Here is a 20,295-nt window from a genome sequence, read left to right as displayed (position 1 = left end):
GTACGGCGGGAGTCGAAAAAATTGGCAGCCTGTTTGTGCAACTTAATAGTGTGGTGATAAAGTAAGGAACAAAATTTATAATTGCGTTATTTAATGTTTTCAGGAAAACGCTCGGACAGGTGAATGTTATTTTTTAATTAGCTAGCCATCTTATGACATAAAAATTTTACTTATGACGTCATGTATTTTTGCACAAGGACGTCATCATTGTTTTTTAAATGACAACCTCGCCTTTTTCTTCTCTTTTTGATAGACCTTCCTACTACCTAAACGATGAATAAACAATAGTATATTTCAAACCAAGGTAAGAAAGTGGTTTCTTGCAGACCGCAGGCAAAGATTATAAACCGAGTCGTAGACGAGGTTTGTAAGTGCCTAAGGTCTGCAAGGACACTTTCTTAACAAGGTTTGAATACAATTTTTCTCCCTACCGGTTAGAAATGTAGGCTGTGGATACCTCATTTGAGGTGAGAAAATTCAACTTTCTCGCTAAGGTAAGAAAGTTAATCATGAAATGTTTATGGTAAAACTGTACCAAAATACAAATGTCAAAAGTGTCAAAAGTGAAATAAGTTATTGATAAATTAAAGCCAATTCAATGAAGTAAGTTGGTAGGTCAATCATATAATCTGGAAAATAAACAGATAAGCTAGGTAGGTAGATTACTTTACCCTGTTTATATCAAATTTTCGAACAAACCTCAAATCTTCAAATTTGATGACAAGTTAATTAAACAAATAACACGAATATAACCATCTTTTTTGACTTTTTTCAACAAAGTTGTGCCGGTAGGGAAAAAAATTGTATTCAAACCTTGTTAAGAAAGTGTCCTTGCAGACCTTAGGCACTTACAAACCTCGTCTACGACTCGGTTTATAATCTTTGCCTGCGGTCTGCAAGAAACCACTTTCTTACCTTGGTTTGAAATATACTATTTTTCCCTACCGGCCCAACTTTGTTGAAAAAAGTCAAAAAAGATGGTTATATTCGTGATTAAAACGAAAATTTTGAGAATTGAATAGTAGGCTGTGTTATTTGTTTAATTAACTTGTCATCGCATTTGAAGATTTGAGATTTGTTCGAAAATTTGATATAAACAGGGTAAAGTAATCTACCTACCTAGCTTATCTGTTTATTTTCCAGATTATATGATTGACCTACCAACTTACTTCATTGAATTGGCTTTCATTTATCAATAACTTATTTCACTTTTGACACTTTTGACATTTGTATTTTGGTACAGTTTTACCATAAACATTTCATGATTAACTTTCTTACCTTAGCGAGAAAGTTGAATTTTCTCACCTCAAATGAGGTATCCACAGCCTACATTTCTAACCGGTAGGGAGAAAACATTGTTACCTTACATAAATAACAATTTTTTTGAGAAAATGACAAATTTTACTGAAATTTTTTGAAAAAGTCCTCGCGATTTATTTTCTTCAGAGGTAATTTTACTGTTCGAGTTTCCTCCATTTGTTTAATCGTTTCCCAAACTTTCATGTATGTAAAATCTTCACATGCTGGCCAAGTTTGATGTGAAGCCATTCCAATTAACTGGTTCTAATAAACCTGCAAAATTCCAGTTGTATTAATTAAGTTTTCATTTGCAAGTCAATTGTTGTTAAAAGTGAGGTTATGAAATTAATTTTCGTATTTTTTTTTTTGAACTCACGAAAATACTGCAAGCGTTATCTTAAATTGTCTTAAATAAGGCAGATTTAAAGCCTTGGGCAAATCTTGGTGAGTGTAAAAAGCGAAAATTGGAAATAAAGTTGCACTCACAATTGATGAGACAAAATTTACTTACAAATTTTAATTAATTTTTGTAAATATGTTTTAACCTATAATACAGCATATGTTATTTCTTATCTTGTTCAAAAAGGAACTTTTTGAACTTTTAGTGCTGTTACAATCATTTCATCCGTCTTTTTTTTGTCAATGTTATGTTTGGTAAACAAATAATTCACATCTTTCCTATTTAATAAATTTTCTCATGATAATTGTTCACTGCATTGCTTCCTTGCATCTTCTAAAATTCTATCCAGGGGTAGGGCACTCTAATAGACGACCTTGAATCAAGTTTAATATTTTGCGGCAACTACAGATGGCGCTCAGATCAGAAAAAAATTAAAAAATTTGCTACTACCAACACAATTTAGTAATTCCTATGGTTGGTCATCCTGGATAAATCCCCAATCGCATTCACTTTCCTAGTAATTCCCAGAAAAGTGTTGCGAGGCATGACGCAATTTAGTGGAAAGTGGAAAAATACATGTAGATTTTGTGTTTTTGTGTTCAATTTTTAAGTACTTTTGGACAATTTGTAAAAAAAATGAAGCCGTGTTGTGTACCCGGATGTGAAAATATTCCAAATCGCAGGTAGGCTGTAAAAATGAAATTTTTAAACTTTGATAATAATCAATCAATGTTTACGAAAAATCAAAATTTATATTTAATTATTTATATTATGTTTGTTTCTCAGGCGTTAAGGAATCTTCCAAGACAGAAGACTGCTTCAGTCACCTTCAGGAAGAATATAAATATGTATGTTACTCCTGAAAAAATAAAAGGTAGGTCTGTTTTTATGTTATAGTTCAAATACCTAATTGATACTTATTTTAATTTAGATGCGCTTCGAGCTTTACCTCCTACCATCATTGGGCATTCTCCTGAATCCTGGTCTGTGGAAGAGCCAGAAAAGACATATCCAGCGATCAAATTAATTTGTAATCGAGTTATCCATGAATCCGAAATCGTATGTCGTTTCTTGAACAAAAAACAAAGGTTAGATCTGGACATATCAATCTAAAAGACATACGGATTCAAATCCATGGATGACTCGATTACAAATTAATTTGATCGCTCTTTACTTACCACAGACCAAGATGGTGAGGACCAGTAGCGGCTCGTCAAGATCAAAACCGGGTAGGCACTAGCAATTTTTTTTTGGTCAGTTTTTTCGCGTTATTTTTTTTTGACCTTGCACCAGTTAAACGGTGGTGATGGATATAATGCTTATTATTACAAAGGTGAGACGTAATTTCAAGATGCTCCACTTTTCCCTAACCTGGACGTTTTGAAAATGACAGTAACATTAAGAAAACAATATCATGCATTGTTTATTATGGAAAATAAACGACAACTCTTGCTGGCACAAAAAAATTGCAATATAAATTAGACTTGATAATTTCACGATTTTCCCGTACGCTATTCTTATCTAAACTTTTCTAAAAAAACGAAAAAGAACGAATTTACAAGCAAAAGCAATATGCTCTTTACTCTTATTGTGCTTCTCTAATGCACGCCCTAAATCGTTCAAATCAGAATACCCTGTTTTTGTCCACACTGTCTCATTATTAGTCACGAATAGAATAAAAAAAAAGTTTTTTAAGTAATTTACTGCCAACAAGCCAATCATATTTTCCGTAGGTACCTACCACGAATTAGTAAATGCACTATTCTGTTTACCAGTAGTTACCAAAGTTTTACTTAGATCAATTACATCAGGACAAGGTCTCTTTAACTGTTTAATCTACATAAAACTTATCTTCGTAGGAAAGTTTACAAGACCGGCATTTATTTATCAAAAAATCGAGATCGACGTTAACAGGAACGACAACCGCCTCTTGTTCTTGACTGGTACTTGCCATTGAGATCATTTTTATTAAATTGCTACTTACCTACTTACCATCACTAGCCTGCATAACCTAACTAAACCGCAATGTTTAACAACAACAACATTAAATTTCAACTTCTGTTCGAGGTCGAGCTGAAGGAACGCATGATTCACGCCCGCGCCGCTTCCCAACCTTTTCGACACAACCATTGTGTCCGTTAATCGCTCATAGTCACAATAATCCTAATATAAAATAAAATTTTACGACTACAATGAAAATGACAAAACTACCGAGGCATAGCCTCGAGTTGCACTTTACTAACACGCAGTTCTAACCAATAACAGTGTATGACGGGTTGATGGTATTCAGTTCTTTATTCCACCAACCACACAGCTTAGGCGGAAAAATGACGTGGCATAGTCTACGGTGCCTCTACGGTACGCTGAACGCTCTGAATAAGTCTACGCTCTGGGCTCTGCAGTCCGAAGCGAAGGAGCCGAATGCAAAACACGCCAAATACAAAATACATAATCAAATTAACACATGCAACAGTTATTCTTCGATAATAATTAATTCAATGTAGATACAAAATAAAAGTATACAAACATAAAAATATTTTTATACTAAAAAAAATCAAAAATTATCTATTAAAAAAGATTTTGGTTAGTAAAGTATTTGGTGAGGCACTGCCTCCCCTGCCTACCCGGAGAAGCCGCCCCTGGTGAGGACTTCTTTGTTTACCACTTCCACTCAAAGTAAGAGATGAATCCAATTATCTTATTAATATTATTATCTTATTAATATTGGAATTTGTATTTATTTTATTTTTTTACGAGTATTGTTTTACTATTGGGGACACGGAAAACTGGGCAGATGTGTCATTCATTGTCAACATTTCTAAACCATACCTTAGCTACTCATAACCAAGCTTAAGTTAATTTGACAGTTTTTTTGAAAATATCAATCATAATGACGGTAAAAGTGCATTTACATTGTCACTTTTTGAAACGACAATAACAGACTGCCCAGGATTCCATGTCCTTCATTGTACAATATTGTTTATAAGGAAGCCTTTAAAACACGACGCGTAGCGGAGTGCTTTTAAAAGTTTTGATCTCGACCTGTGGACATTTAGTTTTAAGTCTTGTATATTACTGTAAATTAAATGTAATTTTATGTATATAAAAGCACTGATGTACATACATATTACACGTGTGTGTTTATTTTATCTAATAAAAACTTTAAAAAGCGTCAAAATCTTTATACTTTTTGTTTTGTCACGTTGGTAGTTGGTACTTGGTAAGTTGGTAACTATTGGTAACTATAACGAATTAACAGGTTGGCGGTTGATGGTTTAAGGCGTTTAAGGCACGGTTAAGGTTTAAGCGCCAAACAGTAATATAGGTTATAAAGTGAGATTAATTTTATTGCGCGTTATTTACAAATTAAAACTATTTTTTTTATCATATTTTTTTCTGGAGCACAATCTAAACATTTTGCCGAAACTTACACGTTCAGTTTTAAAATATCGTGAGCAGTTGACAAATTATTTGAAACGAGAAAATGAACGATTGGAGCAAATCGAACGATAGTCTGTCTCCCCAATTAAATCGCCACAGTCGTATTGTAACACTTCGCGACAGATCGGATTTAAGTGAATTTTCACTGGATCAAGGAACTTCTCAAACTGGTTCTCGATTAAATAATCATCACTTTGATGTCATAGCTCTTCACCCAAATAATGAAGACAACCCAAATGATGTATCTTCAAGTGAGTTTTTACTGGACCTGGCAAATCGTCCAGATCAAGCAAATAATCAAACTGGTGGTAGATTAAATAATCAAAGAGATCATGACTTCGAAAACACACAGGTTGATCCAGGTAACAACAATGAAGACCGTGTTTATGAAGATATGACTTTTGAACAAGTGGAAGATACAGATCTAACTCCAAAAGAATCTTTTATTTTTATGCTAGGAATGCTGAATAGAATTGAAAAGTATTCAGAGACTTTAATTGATGGTATAACATGCAGAAATGCTGACTTCTTACTGTTAACAATTTTTTCAGGTGTTCATGGTAAATGGTACAAAAATAACATAGCAATGGTTAAAATTGTTTTAATAAAAAGCTACAGTTTATTTAAAAGTGAAAATCTTAGAAGGCATATTGGTAACAAACCTTCACAAACACAGGTTCATAAAGATAATAATGGTTCAGAATTGAAGAAATTAAAAAAAAGAGGTGTAAAAGCAAAGAAGAAAGTAGTTTTTAGAGGAAAAAAGGTTAACCAATATTCCAGTACACAAGCAGAATTAAATATAGATGATGAAGCAAATATTGAAACTCTAGAGGAGAGATTTGGTTTGGATAAATCAGAACTGAGGAGGTCACAGTATTTACAAATAAAGGGTAAAATGTACACATTGTTTTAATTTAACTATTAGTACTAATATCTTTTTTTAGATAAAAAAGATGTGTTTTGTGATAAAATAAAAAAGAAGAGTCAACATTCCAATACACAAGTGGAAGTAAATATAGATTATGATGAAAATACTGAAATTCCAGAGAAAATATTTAGTTTGGATAAATTGGAAACTAGGAGGTCACAGCGCTTACAAATCAAGGGTAAAATGTACACACTGTTTTATTTTAACTACATATTTTTTTATTAGATGAAGTATTGAAAAGTGATAATATTCAAAAACATAATGGTTCTCTTGGTATCGATGACACACCTTCACAAACACAGATTCATGAAGTTAATAATAGTTCAGAATTGAAAAAATTAAAAAAAAGATGTGTAAAAGCAAAGAAAAAAGTAGTTTCTAATGGAAAAAGTGATAATCAATGTTCCAGTACAGAAGTAGAACTAAATACAGATGATCAAGAAAATACTAAACCTCCAGAGAAGAGTTTGGGTAAATCAGAACCAAGGAGGTCACAGCGTTTACAAATCGATGGTAAAATATACACACTGTTTTATTTTCACTACTTTTTTTTTAATTAGATAGAGAAGTGTTTTGTGATAGGTTGGAATATGTTGATTTAAAATTAGCAGGTGCAACATCTACACCATTACCAGAAAGATTAAATAAATCACTGAGTGCAAAGCAAAGAACAGTGAAAAGAACATCTAGGAGTTCATGTGGTATTTCCAGCAAGAGAGGTATAAGCATAAAGATGTGGTGGATTATTGTCTCACTATGTATATTCAGGTAGGAATAGTGGCAAGGCTTCCTTAAATTCTACAGTACCAACTTCATCACAAGAAAATGTCACTTTGGGCACTGTAGTAAATAAAAGTAGACAGAGTAGTCAAGCATGTAAAAGATTGTCCAAAAACCCATCTAGGAAAAGGGCCAAGAGTTTGGATTTGAAGTCTAGAAATGGTAAATTATAAAAAAAAAATATTTCTGTTTACAATTGTGGCGTTGATATTTCAGGGAAGGGTGGTTCAGGAACACAAGATGCAAGTCCTGTGTTAGAAAAAACTAATACACTGGCATCAACAAGTTCCACATCTCTTTTTGACAAAAGAAACTTATACTCCGTTGATTCGTGGTTGGATTCTTTTCCCTGAATTCTTAATTCTATATCGTACTTTTAATATATCGTTATTTTTATTTTGTTTAACAACAATTTTGTACACATTTTATTATTAAAAGAGACCTTTACGTTCTTTATAATCGTGATCTATTTGTAATACTACCACCCGTAAGATGGCGCTACTAACACGATATCCCTAAGGTAACTAGATCAACACACTACGTGTAGAGGCATGGCCAACTGTATCGATATACACTAGACGTGTATACATGGCCGTTTCAATTTCAAAATAAAAGTGTTCCTAGAAAGCAAACCATGAACCACTGACCTCTATAGAGGTCAGTGCCATGAACCACCATGACCAACTTCATTAAACTATGTTATGGCCATTCCAATTCCATTAAAATGCGCTTCGTATGAAGTATGTTATGGATAGTCATAGAGAAAATAAAATACTATAGAATGAAAAGTCCCTAATAAATTTTTGGAAAATCGTTTATCGCACCCTCACCACACCGCAAGAGGGCGCAAATGTTTTAAAAAGTCAAAAATTTAAACTCAAAGTAATCTCAATAATCTAAAAATCAGTCAAAGCAGTGTCAATCTTTATGTCACTATCTTGTAATTCAAAATGAGGCTGTGTCACGTTCACAAATAATGTAGTACCGCTGGAACATGGAATTTGGATTATTCTTATCGGAATGTAGCGACCTGTTGGAAGCCAGTCATTGCAACCAACAATACATCCGCAACCACCAATAGATCTATCGGCAGATTTCCCAACGATCGCCTGAAGATGGCATCACCAGCTACTGCCTACGAGCCTTAGACGATCCCAATGGAACTTCCACCAGCATCAGCAATCACCGATAGATGGCGACCCAAACCCCCGACTACCAAAGCCAGTTGATACATATAAAGTACCGACACGGGTGACAGCTACGGATGACAGCACCACTAACGATTAGAATTCCGCTCGAGGCGCTACAATCGCGAATTTATCACATTGACGCTCGAAATTTAAAAAGTCCATTTGAAAATTATTCAGCAATAATGCCGTCTTGTTGTGCCCTTAATTGCAAAAGCTTTTCTGGAGTAAGCTTTTACCGAATAAAAGCCGATATAAGGCTTGGATTCTAAATATTGGACGAAGAAAATTATCTGAAAACGTTCGACTTTGCGAAGTTAGTATTTTCATACAAGAGCATTCATATCTTTAAATTTCGTACATACATAGTTTAATAAATTTCGTCTATTTTTAGAAACATTTTACCTTTGATCAGTTTGAAGGGAGATCTGACAAAAAGGTGCTGAGATGGAATGCGATTCCAACATATGTATTTTTTTAATATGTGAATCTGTCTTTTTCAATCATCGTTCCGTTTTGCAACAAAAAGACATTAAAATACTCCGTGAAAATCAAAGGCAAAATTTAAAAATTGCTTAAGTAGCGACATCTGTTGTCGGACCCATCGCTACTGGTGCTGTCAGTGTCACTAAATGTCACCCGTGTCGGTACTTTATATTATCTACTGGCTTTGCCGACTACCGCTCTGTGAGGCACCAGGAGGAATCAAATTCCACCCCAGCATCACACCCGGCAGTTCAGTTCAGCAGTCCAGTTCCCGTCTTAGTGAACCAAGTGTAACGCAACAGTGGTGACCCCGAGAAACAGTGCTCCAGTAGTGATTCACTAGTGTCTTCCAGTGCTTCAGTTGTGAGTCAGTGTACCCCAGTGACCCCAGTGCTCAGTGCTCCCTAGTGTACCCAAGTACCCCCAGAAGTGCTCAGTGTACCCAAGTACCCCCAGAAGTGCTCAGTGGCTCCCAAGTGCCCCCAGTAGTGTCAGTCCAGTCTGCCAACGTAGTTACCATTCGCGAGTGTTGTGTGGTGATTACCAACTTTTGACTCCTGGACTGCGCACCATGCCCAACAACGGCGAATCCACAGCTTCCGTGCAGACTGAGGCCCCTGCGCTCCGCAACCCTGAAGTAGACCGCGTCACAGTTCGAGTCCCACCATTTTGGAGTAACGAGCCCGCACTCTGGTTCTCGCAACTTGAAAGCCAACTAGCACTAGCTAACGTCACGGCCGACACCACCAAGTTCCACTACGTGGTCTCCAACCTTGACTTCCGGAACGCACAAGTCGTCCGCGACATTCTGCAAACACCACCTAGGAGCGACAAGTACGAAGCACTCAAGACAGCCTTAATATCCCGCCTGTCGAGCTCTGAAGAGCAACGCATTCAACAACTTCTTCAACGAGAAGACCTAGGGGACCGCAAGCCCTCTGAATTTTTACGGCACCTCCGAAGCCTAGCGACAGTACCAGAGAACCTTCTGCGATCCCTGTGGACAAATCGCCTGCCGCACCAAACTCAGGTGATCTTGACCACACAGACGGACTCCACCCTGGACAAGCTCGCTGAACTCGCAGACAAGGTCCACGAGATGTTGCCCACTGCGCCACACATTGACGCCACTCAAATAGCAGCAACATCAACCGACCTTAGCAAAGAACTCGCGCAACTACGTAAAGAAGTAGCCGAGCTCCGCAAAGCATGCAACCGCCAGCAGCGCCGTAACCAATCACCAGCACGACCAGCAGCACAACAAGACAAACCAGAAAACACAATCTGCTGGTACCACAACCGCTTCAAGGGGAAAGCGACCAAATGCACCCAGCCTTGTTCCTACCAAACGGAAAACTAAGTACTGGACCACTCACGGCGGCAATTGGTCCGGTACCCCAGCAACGCCGCCTTTTCGTAGTCGACGTCGCCACAAAAGAGCGATTCCTGGTGGACACCGGTGCCGAAATATCTGTTTACCCCGTCAACAAGCTACGCTACCGTCCCGCCGCAACCGAGTTCCATCTACATGCCGCAAACGGCTCCACCATTACAACTTTTGGTTTTCGAGCCATGGATCTCAACTTAGGTGTACGACGACAATTTACCTGGAAATTCATTGTAGCCGCGGTCACACACGCAATCATCGGAATGGACTTCCTGAGCCACTTCAACCTAGTGATCGACCCCCGCAACAAACGGTTAATCGATACCCAGACGTCCCTCAGCGTCCGTACCGTCTCTACCATAACCGCGACCAATCCTCCACGTCTCCTTGCGATCACTGATTCAATATATCTCCTCCGCCTGCTCAAAGAATTTCCGCAACTAACCAACCCACAGCAAACCAGAACCACCCTCAAACATGACACCGTGCATCACATTCGCACCACGCCAGGACCTCCTATCTCTTGTAAGACTCGACTGCAGATAGCCAAGACAGAATTTCAGGCACTACTCAATGACGGCATCATCCGCCCCTCAGCAAGCCCATGGTCTTCACCGCTACACCTAGCACCCAAAAAAGACTCCTCTTGGCGACCCTGCGGCGACTACCGCACCCTCAACGCACGCACCATACCCGACCAGTATCCCGTGCCGCACATTCAAGACTTTTCTCAAAACCTTGCTGGCTGCATCATCTTCTCGACGATTGATCTGGTGCGCGCTTTCAACCAGATCCCAATCGCACCCGAAGACATCCCGAAAACAGCAATCACGACACCGTTCGGACTGTACGAATTCATGTATATGTCCTTCGGCCTCCGCAACGCTGCACAAACGTTCCAGCGCTTCATGCACATCGTTCTACGCGGCCTGGAATTTTGCTATGTGTACATAGACGACATCCTCGTCGCATCCAAAAACGAGGAAGAGCACCTAAAACACCTCCGTACTGTGTGTGAAAGACTCGCAAGCTTCAACATCCTCATAAACTGTAACAAGTGCGTGTTCGGCCAACGCGAAATCCGATTTCTTGGACACATCGTTTCCGCGAGTGGCATCCGACCGACGCCCGAAAAAACCGACGCGATCACAAACTTCCCGCGACCGGAAACAGCGAAACAGTTACGGCAATTCTTGGGACTAATAAACTTTTATCGGAACTTTATCCCGAAAGCAGCTAGTCTCCAAGCTCCTCTTCGCGCCGTTCTCACTCCAAAAACGAAAAGCAAAGCAACGATCAACTGGACCCCAGAGATGGCACAAGCATTTACAGACTGCAAACAAAGTCTCTCCACCGCCACGCTCCTGGCACACCCCGTCATTGGAGTTGACCTCGCCCTCTCTACAGACGCCTCCGACTTCAGTATCGGCGCCTGCCTCCAACAGCGAGTCAACAACGATTGGCAACCGCTTGCCTTCTTCTCCAGGAAACTAACTCCAGCACAGACTAAGTACAGTGCCTACGACCGCGAGCTCTACGCCGTGTACGCCGCGATCAAATACTTTCGTCACATGCTGGAAGGCCAAACATTCTTCATACTCACCGATCACAAACCACTGACGTTCGCGTTCGCACAGAAACCCGAGAAGTGTACACCGCGTCAGTTTCGCCATCTCGACTTCATCAGCCAATTTACCACAGATGTCAGATACGTCCCAGGCCCCGAGAACATCCCCGCCGACACCCTGTCACGCATTGGGAGCATCTCCTCAGCCGGCGACTTCCGCGCCCTCAGCATGGCCCAAGAAAACGACGCCGAACTGCAGGAACTTCTTCGCCCAGACGCCAACACAGGCCTCCGTCTGGAAAAGATCACTATCCCTGGTACCAACCTGACACTCTATTGTGACACAACAACCGGTGAACCACGTCCCTTTGTCACACCAACCCTCCGACGTCCCGTCTTCAACTCGTTGCATAACTGGGTAATTTGCTGGAGGATGAGGTGGATCTCTTCAAGTGCTCTATAAAGGAGGTCACTGAGGCGGTGGTTCTATGTCTAGAGTGAACTCTGTCAAGCAGTTTGCACGTGAGTGATTGTCTGTTCTGTCTTATCTTAGTTTTGTGTTTTGTTCTGTTCTTTTTAAATTTTTGCTTCTTTTTGTTCCGATCCAATAATTGGGTCTACACCTGTTGGATTTGGAACTTGTTCCACGGCAAAACATCGGCCGAGCCCGTTTGCGGGTCAATGCTATCCAGCGCTTCTCGCTGTGATAGTGCGCCCTTGGTGGGAACAAGTCTATTATTATTATTATTATTATTATAACCTCTCTCATCCAGGCATTCGTGCCACTACAAAGCTTGTTACAGATCGTTTTGTATGGCCCAACATCAAGAGAGATTGTCGCCAGTGGACCCGCACATGCACCCAATGCCAGCGAACTAAGATTTGGCGTCACAATTCGCCTCCTATCGGACGCTTCGCACCCCCCAATCACCGCTTCGAGCACGTGCACGTCGACATAGTAGGCCCCCTACCTCCTTCCAACGGGTACCGCTATCTGCTGACGTGCATCGACCGCTTCACCAGGTGGCCCGAAGCATTCCCCTTGACCAACATCGACGCTGCTTCCGTCGCACAAACATTTGTAGCAGGCTGGATCTCCAGGTTCGGTACGCCTCTTCGCCTCACCAACGACCAGGGCCGCCAATTCGAATCCGAACTCTTTCGCTGCCTCAACAAGATATGTGGTACTACCCAGTTCCGTACCACCGCATATCACCCAGCGGCCAACGGACTAGTTGAGCGACTCCACCGTCAACTAAAGGCTTCCCTCACTTGCCACGCCGAAACCTGGACAGAAGCGCTTCCCCTCGTTCTGTTGGGCCTCCGCACCGCGTGGCGTGATGACCTACAAGCCACAACAGCCGAGTTAATCTACGGTCAAACCCTTCGTCTGCCTGGAGAATTCTTCAACCCTAGCAAATCACGCCTCAGCGACCCCGAATTTATTCAACAATTCAGAAAATTGATGAACGACCTCCGTCCAACACCAACAAGCAGTCACAGAAACAAACAAATTTTCACTTTCCGCGACTTGGAAACCTGCAGCCACGTCTTCTTACGCCACGACGCAGTCAAACCTCCTCTTCAACCGGCGTACGACGGACCCTACAAAGTTCTCCGCCGTGATCACAGAACTTTTCGCCTGCTCCTCAACGGTCGTCCGACCTCCGGCTCGACAGATCCTCTCAAACCCGCATACGTCGCCAATGAAGACCCACCACAACCCACCATCACTCCACCAAACACAGCAACAAACACAACAGACACCAACACCCAACAAACGCGATCTGGACGCAACATCCAACGCCCTGTCCGCTTCCGCGACCATCCCGCTGGGAGGGGGGTGATGTAGCGACCTGTTGGAAGCCAGTCACTGCAACCAACAATACATCCGCAACCACCAATAGATCTATCGGCAGATTTCCCAACGATCGCCTGAAGATGGCATCACCAGCTACTGCCTACGAGCCTTAGACGATCCCAATGGAACTTCCACCAGCATCAGCCATCACCGATAGATGGCGACCCAAACCCCCGACTACCGCTCTGTGAGGCACCAGGAGGAATCAAATTCCACCCCAGCATCACACCCGGCAGTTCAGTTCAGCAGTCCAGTTCCCGTCTTAGTGAACCAAGTGTAACGCAACAGGAACATGCATTTCTTTTTATTGTTGAGGATCAGTTATCATCAATAACTTCAGTATATCGCAGCATTTAAAGTGTGTTAATGCTATACTATGCCTCCAGTACGAAGACGAGCCCATTATCAGCACGTAACTCAATTTGAAAGAGGCCGCATTATTGGAATGCGAGAAGCAGGTCTTTCCTATAGGGCAATCGCTCATCGTGTGTGACGAAATGTGGCTACTGTGTTACGGTGTTGTCATGCCTGGTTTGAAGAAGGAAGACATCAGCGAGTAAGGGGTACTGGACCAAGAAGGAGGACTACAGATCGACAAGATCGCCATCTTAGATTTTTGGCCCTTAGAGATCGATTTTCGACAACTCGAGAGGTAGCAAATGCTTGGTACCGCGCAGTAGAAAGGCCAATTGTCAATGTCATCGATTTATAGGCGAATAAGATCATTTGGGATACGATCCTACCGTCCACATTTAGTGTTGCCTTTAACTCCAAATCATCGACGCCAGCGTTTGGCCTGGTGTAATGAGAGAATTGCTTGGGATGAACCACGGCTTCCTAGAGTAATAAGAGTCGAAGCCTCTAATACGGCTGGTCGAGTTCATCAGTTGCAGGCATTTTTTCTGTTCCTGAGAGGGCGCCACTATACATTTGTGTATTTGGCTGCTTAACCGCGTACAAATCTCATTTTAAAAAGAATCGTAATTTGTATGTTACATACACTACTTCAAAAAGTAGATTATTGATAGAAAAAAAAAACATTAATACGATTTTTCATTCATTTAATTAAAAAAATATTCGTTTTTTGGTAGAGGGCGCTACCATACTTTTGGCTTTTGAAGGAACAGACAGTTCAAGGAACTCGACCAGCCGTATTAGAGGCTTCGACTCTTATTAATCTAGGAAGCCGTGGGATGAACAGTGGAATTCCGTCATCTTCAGTGACGAATCCCGGTTTTGTCTTGGCATGCACGACGGTCGGCGGAGGGTGAGGAGACTTCGTGGCGAAAGACGCAATTTTGCTTTTTCTATTGAAAGGCCCGTAGCAAGAACTGTTGGTGTAATGGTCTGGGGAGCAATTTGTTTTGGAAGCAGGTCTCGTCTAGTCTTTATACAGGGAAACCTGACAGCAATTCGCTATGTCCAGGAGGTTTTGCGGCCTGTTGTGGTACCTTACTTTCGAAGAGTAAATAATGCTCTATTTCAACAAGATAACGCGCGGCCGCATATTGCCAACGTTAGTAGAGACTTCCTAGATGACTCTCAGGTGGATTTACTTCCATGGCCTCCGAGATCTCCTGATCTATCCCCAATCGAGCACGTGTGGGATTTGATGGGTCGAAGACTGACGAATTTGCACAACCCTCCGTTGACTTTGGCTGCACTCAGACATGAAATTCAAGTTGCCTGGGATTCGGTTCCCCAAGACGAGATTAACCATCTGATTAGAAGTATGCCTCGGTGCGTCCGCAAGTGTAGAGGATCTCGAGGCGGTCCAACCCATTACTGAGAGAACTTTTTAACATATGGACCAATGTTACTGAAACTTTCATCATTTTATCTTTAGTTAACACCTAATTACTGTACCAAGTTTCATCAAAAAATATTCACTATTTCTGGGTGTTGCATTTTCCATGATAAGTAGTATATTTTCAAAATTATATTCAGTAACATAATATGAAAAGCAAAATTTTAACGGTAATTCAAACATAAGTACCTAATGTTAATTTTTCGTTCACTTAAAAATAAAATTGAAGATGAAATTATTGGTAAAATAATTCATTTAACCACATTTACATTAAGGTGTAAAATTTAATTTTAAGTGGTAGGATACGAGAACGATAGCATTTAGGAATAATATTTATAAAAATGAAGCAGAACTGTATCAAAAACGGTTGAAAATAAAATATCGAAAGTATTGCTGGCGTTTTAATTTGTTGTGAAAATTTGCGATGATAAAAAAAATCAAAGGAAAGGTAAACTCATCCAGTAGGCTGTGATTTTGTACCCTCACCAGGATAAGAGATGGCGGTAAACGCTTTGTGCCCAAAAAATGTATAGGGAGCATGGATGTATTAGTACCATGGATTTATTATTACTGGATACGGTGTACAGCCATCATAGTTGAACAAGACGTACCATCTATTTCTGTCGCTCTCAACGCATTATCTGGGTATTAGCACTATCCTTTAGCGAGTCCCCCGACTCTGATTGGTTTAAATTCTCAATCTATCAATTATTTATTACTCTCCTGTCATTCGTGTCATCTTTTTTCTAATCTGTTTCTCTGAAGTTTGCATAGTTCGAGAGTATTTGAACCGTTAACTCTATCAAATATTATTGTTTTAGAACTTGAACATATTAAGAATGACTAATTCGTCTAAAGCCAGGTATTTTTCAGTCTAATGTGAAACACTGACAATGCTGTTGGTAAAGATTTCACAAAAGGAAATCCAGGTTTGGACTACAAAGGTGAAGAAAGTTGTCTGCCTTCAACAACTATACTTTTGTGAACCACTTAACTTTAATTTGTGCGTAAATTCAAACTCACAAGTATCCATGAAACTTACAAAAAAACACCAAAATAAATATTAATCGTAACAGATTCTTATATTTATTAATTATTAAATAATACAACTTTGTTAAGTTTACTTCTTATCTTGTTTTTGTTTAGAGCTTTCGCAGTTTTCTTACATTCGTAGTGTATTTCCCTTTGCTCGTCAACATATTGTTGGATCATATTTACATGTCGTTTTGCTTTTCGAGGGCTACTAAAATGCTCTGTTGTTACATCTGCATTATATCTCGAATCTACTGATTGAGTAGCCGTAGTTTTATTTTCTAACAATTTTTAAAAATAGGTAAGTAAGTTATGAAAGAGAAATTAAATATTTAAATTTTATACGCTCTACCTTTATTGCCACTACAATGTTCTTCTGCGAAATTGAGATTATAGGGGGCATTAGGTGTGGTAGGAAAATTCAGGTAAGTATTGTGAAGATACCTATACAAATCCTTTTTAAAAATTTGCATGTTTTTTTACATTCATCCTAATCAGAATAACCGCATCGTTTGCAACTTTGATTGTCTCTTCCACACTGATATCCATTTGTTTCTTAAGAAGGTTTCTTTTGGAAAACTGAAATCATTTTTTCACCCAGGTCTTCGGTATTTGTAAAGAATCGTCTATTTTAGGTACATACCAGTGAAAAGACAAGTCTTATCTTGAAGAACAATAAGGTGTAGAACAAATTCTGCAGGTTTTCATTATTGCAATTATTCTATTTTACGAATTCAGGAAGTTTTATGACAGTTCAGACCACAGGTTCAGACTTTTGAATTAATTTCAAACTTCAAAATTGACATTTGCGAAACATCAAAACGACATACGTATTGTAATAACAGAGAGAAACATATTTTAATACAGGTTAGAATGAAATGGGGGAAGGTACCGAAGTCTGTGATATGTTTTTTCAAAGTCGACATACGTTTATAGGGTATTGCCGTATCCAGTACTAATAAATCCATGATTAGTACTGACATGGCCTACTAAATCTGAACTGCGCTGCGCTTATTACGGCCGTAACAAAGCTCGGATTTTCAATGGAGCATTGATTCCGCTAACCTCAAAAAATTTACCCTTAACCATGTAGTGACCCATTTTAAAATTTAAATTTAAATTTCCGGTACCGCCACAACAGCGCGCCAAATGTGAAGGTACTAGCGGCTAGACTAGGAACTGCGAGCGGAAATATAGCGGGGGGTTGAAGCTCTCTCGCGCGGGTGGTTGAAGGAGGGTAGGTCACTTTTGTTTAGTTTTTCGAAACGAACACACCTTGCGAAGAGCGATCCAAGTTTCTCAAATTTGTAAGTTAAATCCGAACCAATTACTCTACCGTCCCGAGTAAATATTTTGTGTCCCCGTGAAGAATCCGGCAGTTTCTTTTTTTATCCACACGGGTAATTATTTCTCTCACGTTCGTTGTCCTTTGTTTTGTTTTTGGGACCAGGACCGCGTGGTAAGGGTATGTTGTAGATTTCATTTTGTTGCATGCTGTTTCTTTAAGAAACGCCCATTTGTTAATTTTAAGCGTTATCCCTAAGTTTCTCCCGGGAGGTTCATTTTTTTGTAATCTTGTAATTTCGGAAATTAGTAGCCGTCGTCCGAACCGCGAGCGTCCATTTTGTTTTTTTACTAGCATTTTCTAAAAGCACTCGACCCGCCATTTTCTTTTTTGTTTAACATTACCAACGATTATTGTATTCGTTATTTATGCTGCTTACCGATATTTGTGCCAGTTAAAGCGTTTTTTTATTTTATCGTTATTTTACTTCGCGTTTTGTCCCCTTTTATTTGCGCATGGTTTAATGTTGCGTTTTGTTTTGTTTATTTATCATTGTTTAATGTTGCGCTTTGTTTTGCTGAATTTTCTCGTCGTTTAAATGTTACGCTTGTTCGATTGAATTAAACTCGTTTTTTTTTTCTTTGTGTTGTTGCTAGATTTCGGAAAGGTTAAAGTAAAATGTTGTAAGTGCGCCCCTATGGGAGCTAGGTGACAATCAGGAAGTCGTGGGGTTTGTTTAGTAAATTTCTGTGGAAGCTACGGTTATTTAAAGCCGTTAGCGGAGACGGACCTAGGTCTTCGCATCTGCGGCGGCGGGATGTTTTCGTGAAGCTTCCGTCGAGGTTATAGAGATTTCGGGGTTTTGTCCGGAAACGGTTGGTTGGGGACGGTGGAGCTAAATATTCGCTGATGCTGTTTAGTGATGCTAATCGTACAACCCCGAGACGCTCTGTCACTCTTACTTGGTCGGCGAAATAGTCTGACGTTCATTAATACCACGAATATCTATAAACGTCGCTTGCTCTCAAGATGATTCAGACTATTCTTCTGAGTCCCCTCGCGGCCGAAAGTTTGTTACCTCCAGCTCTAAGCTCCCGTAGGCGTACCTTGACCGCGTAGTTCCAAATTAAACATTGTTTGTCATTAATCGAATTGTAAAATATGAGTAATACCTGGGATACGGTTTTTGAAGAGGGTTTTTCATCCGTCCCTGTCTGTAATAACTGCCTTATAATTTGTTTACTTGTTTTGCAAGCTTTAAACTGTCATTTTGTCTGTCATGTGCCCGTTTTTCTGTTATTTTAAATATTGTTGCATTCATCTTGCCGTTTATCTTTGTGATGTACTCAACTAGTTAATTTCTTGTACTTCGTTAAACTTAATTTCTGTCCTTTGTATTCGTTCCAATTTCTTTTTCATCAAAGTTATTACAGACATTTTTAATAAAAGGTATTTTGCGTCCCTCACATGTGTGTTTTTATTTGCGGCACTCTTCCAACTGGAACCCTCACCGTTCGCATTCCGAACCTTTTCCGCCAAAAGAAAATCACAACGTAGGGCTCCTCCGATTCGATGACGATCACGACCACATTTGTTACCGTTTTGCGCAGGTTCAAATATTTGGCGGAAAAAGTAATGTATTCAAATCACATGACCAACTTCATTAAACTATGTTATGGCCATTCCAATTCCATTAAAATGCGCTTCGTATAAAGTATGTTATGGATAGTGATGAAGTGGTGCCATCTGTTTGTTAGACATCAAGGTAAAATTGCCGCCAAATTTGAAATTTTGTCAATCAAAAAACTCTGAAAATGCTCATTAAATGCATTATTTGTGGCAATTCTGAAAAACCTTTATTTCAATTTCCCAGCGACAGTGGAGTTAGAGCTAAATGGTTTGAGGTTCTTCGGGAAATTTGTGGTACTAGAAAAGAAATTCGTTAACATAAATAGTTTAATGAAGTTGGTCATGTGATGGAGATGAAGTGGCGATATCTAGTGAAATTTAGAATAACCACACATTTAAAAAGTTAAATATCAGGTTATGTTATATGCCATTTCATTGTCAAAAACTGTCAGTTTATACTTTTATGACACTATGGCAGGAACATGAAAAATTAGTTAGCGTCTTATTTATTCTTGCATCGTTTTACTCCGAAATGATCAAGTTCCACGACGAAATTCCCATTCGGAGCGGTTTTGCTGTGATCTTTCATACTTGCGTGTGTAAAAACGTATTTAGAGGAAAGTTAGCATCTTAAAACCTCGAATTCTGTAATTCTTGCATCGTTTTACTCCGAAATGTTCAAGTTCCACGACGAAATTCCGATTCGGCGCGGGTTTGCTGTGATCCTTCATATTTGCGTGTGTAAAAACGTATTTAGAGGAAAGTTAGCGTCTTAGAACCTCGAATTCTGTAATTCTTGCATCGTTTTACTCCGAAATGATCAAGTTCCACGACGAAAACGTATAAACTGACAGTTTTTGACAATGAAATGGCATATAACATAACCTGATATTTAACTTTTTAAATGTGTGGTTATTCTAAATTTCACTAGATATCGCCACTTCATCTCCATCATCGACTTGTCATTTGGTTTACTTTTTTTCGACATTTGGAATGGCCATAACATAGTTTAATGAAGTTGGTCATGCAAATCATTACAACCAACTCCATCTGTTAGCGAAATGGAAAAGAAAAATGTAATTTGAATTGAAATTATCCAATCACAATCACATAACGTATTAACGTGTTTATTTTGTTAGGTTAACACTTTCTATTTTGTCATTTTGACGCAAAATAAATTTTCACGTAAGTATACGTTTCATG

General features: G+C 39.6%; 1 protein-coding gene across 5 annotated transcripts in view; it reads left to right on the top strand.

The window, feature by feature from the left end:
* The first annotated feature begins 2,113 nt into the window (after positions 1–2,113).
* Positions 2,114–20,295, top strand: part of LOC138137149 (micronuclear linker histone polyprotein-like) — a 54,156-nt gene continuing 35,974 nt past the window's right edge. The window contains exons 1-6 of one of the 5 annotated variants that reach the window (XM_069056467.1): positions 4,940–6,033; positions 6,088–6,249; positions 6,297–6,584; positions 6,680–6,790; positions 6,840–7,013; positions 7,068–7,310. In XM_069056467.1, coding sequence (XP_068912568.1) covers positions 5,184–6,033; positions 6,088–6,249; positions 6,297–6,584; positions 6,680–6,790; positions 6,840–7,013; positions 7,068–7,204 — 1,722 coding nt within the window. In that variant the 5' untranslated portion in view covers positions 4,940–5,183 and the 3' untranslated portion in view covers positions 7,205–7,310. Of the gene's footprint in view, positions 2,383–2,485; positions 2,574–2,630; positions 6,034–6,087; positions 6,250–6,296; positions 6,585–6,631; positions 6,791–6,839; positions 7,014–7,067; positions 7,311–20,295 lie in introns of those variants that run through there. The other 4 variants (XM_069056465.1, XR_011161575.1, XM_069056466.1 and 1 more) reach the window with 4 other exon arrangements.

The sequence above is a fragment of the Tenebrio molitor genome, chromosome 8 (assembly GCF_963966145.1).
Source record: "Tenebrio molitor chromosome 8, icTenMoli1.1, whole genome shotgun sequence".
Taxonomy (NCBI): Eukaryota; Metazoa; Arthropoda; class Insecta; order Coleoptera; family Tenebrionidae; genus Tenebrio; species Tenebrio molitor.
This window is presented reverse-complemented; position numbering and strand designations above follow the sequence as displayed.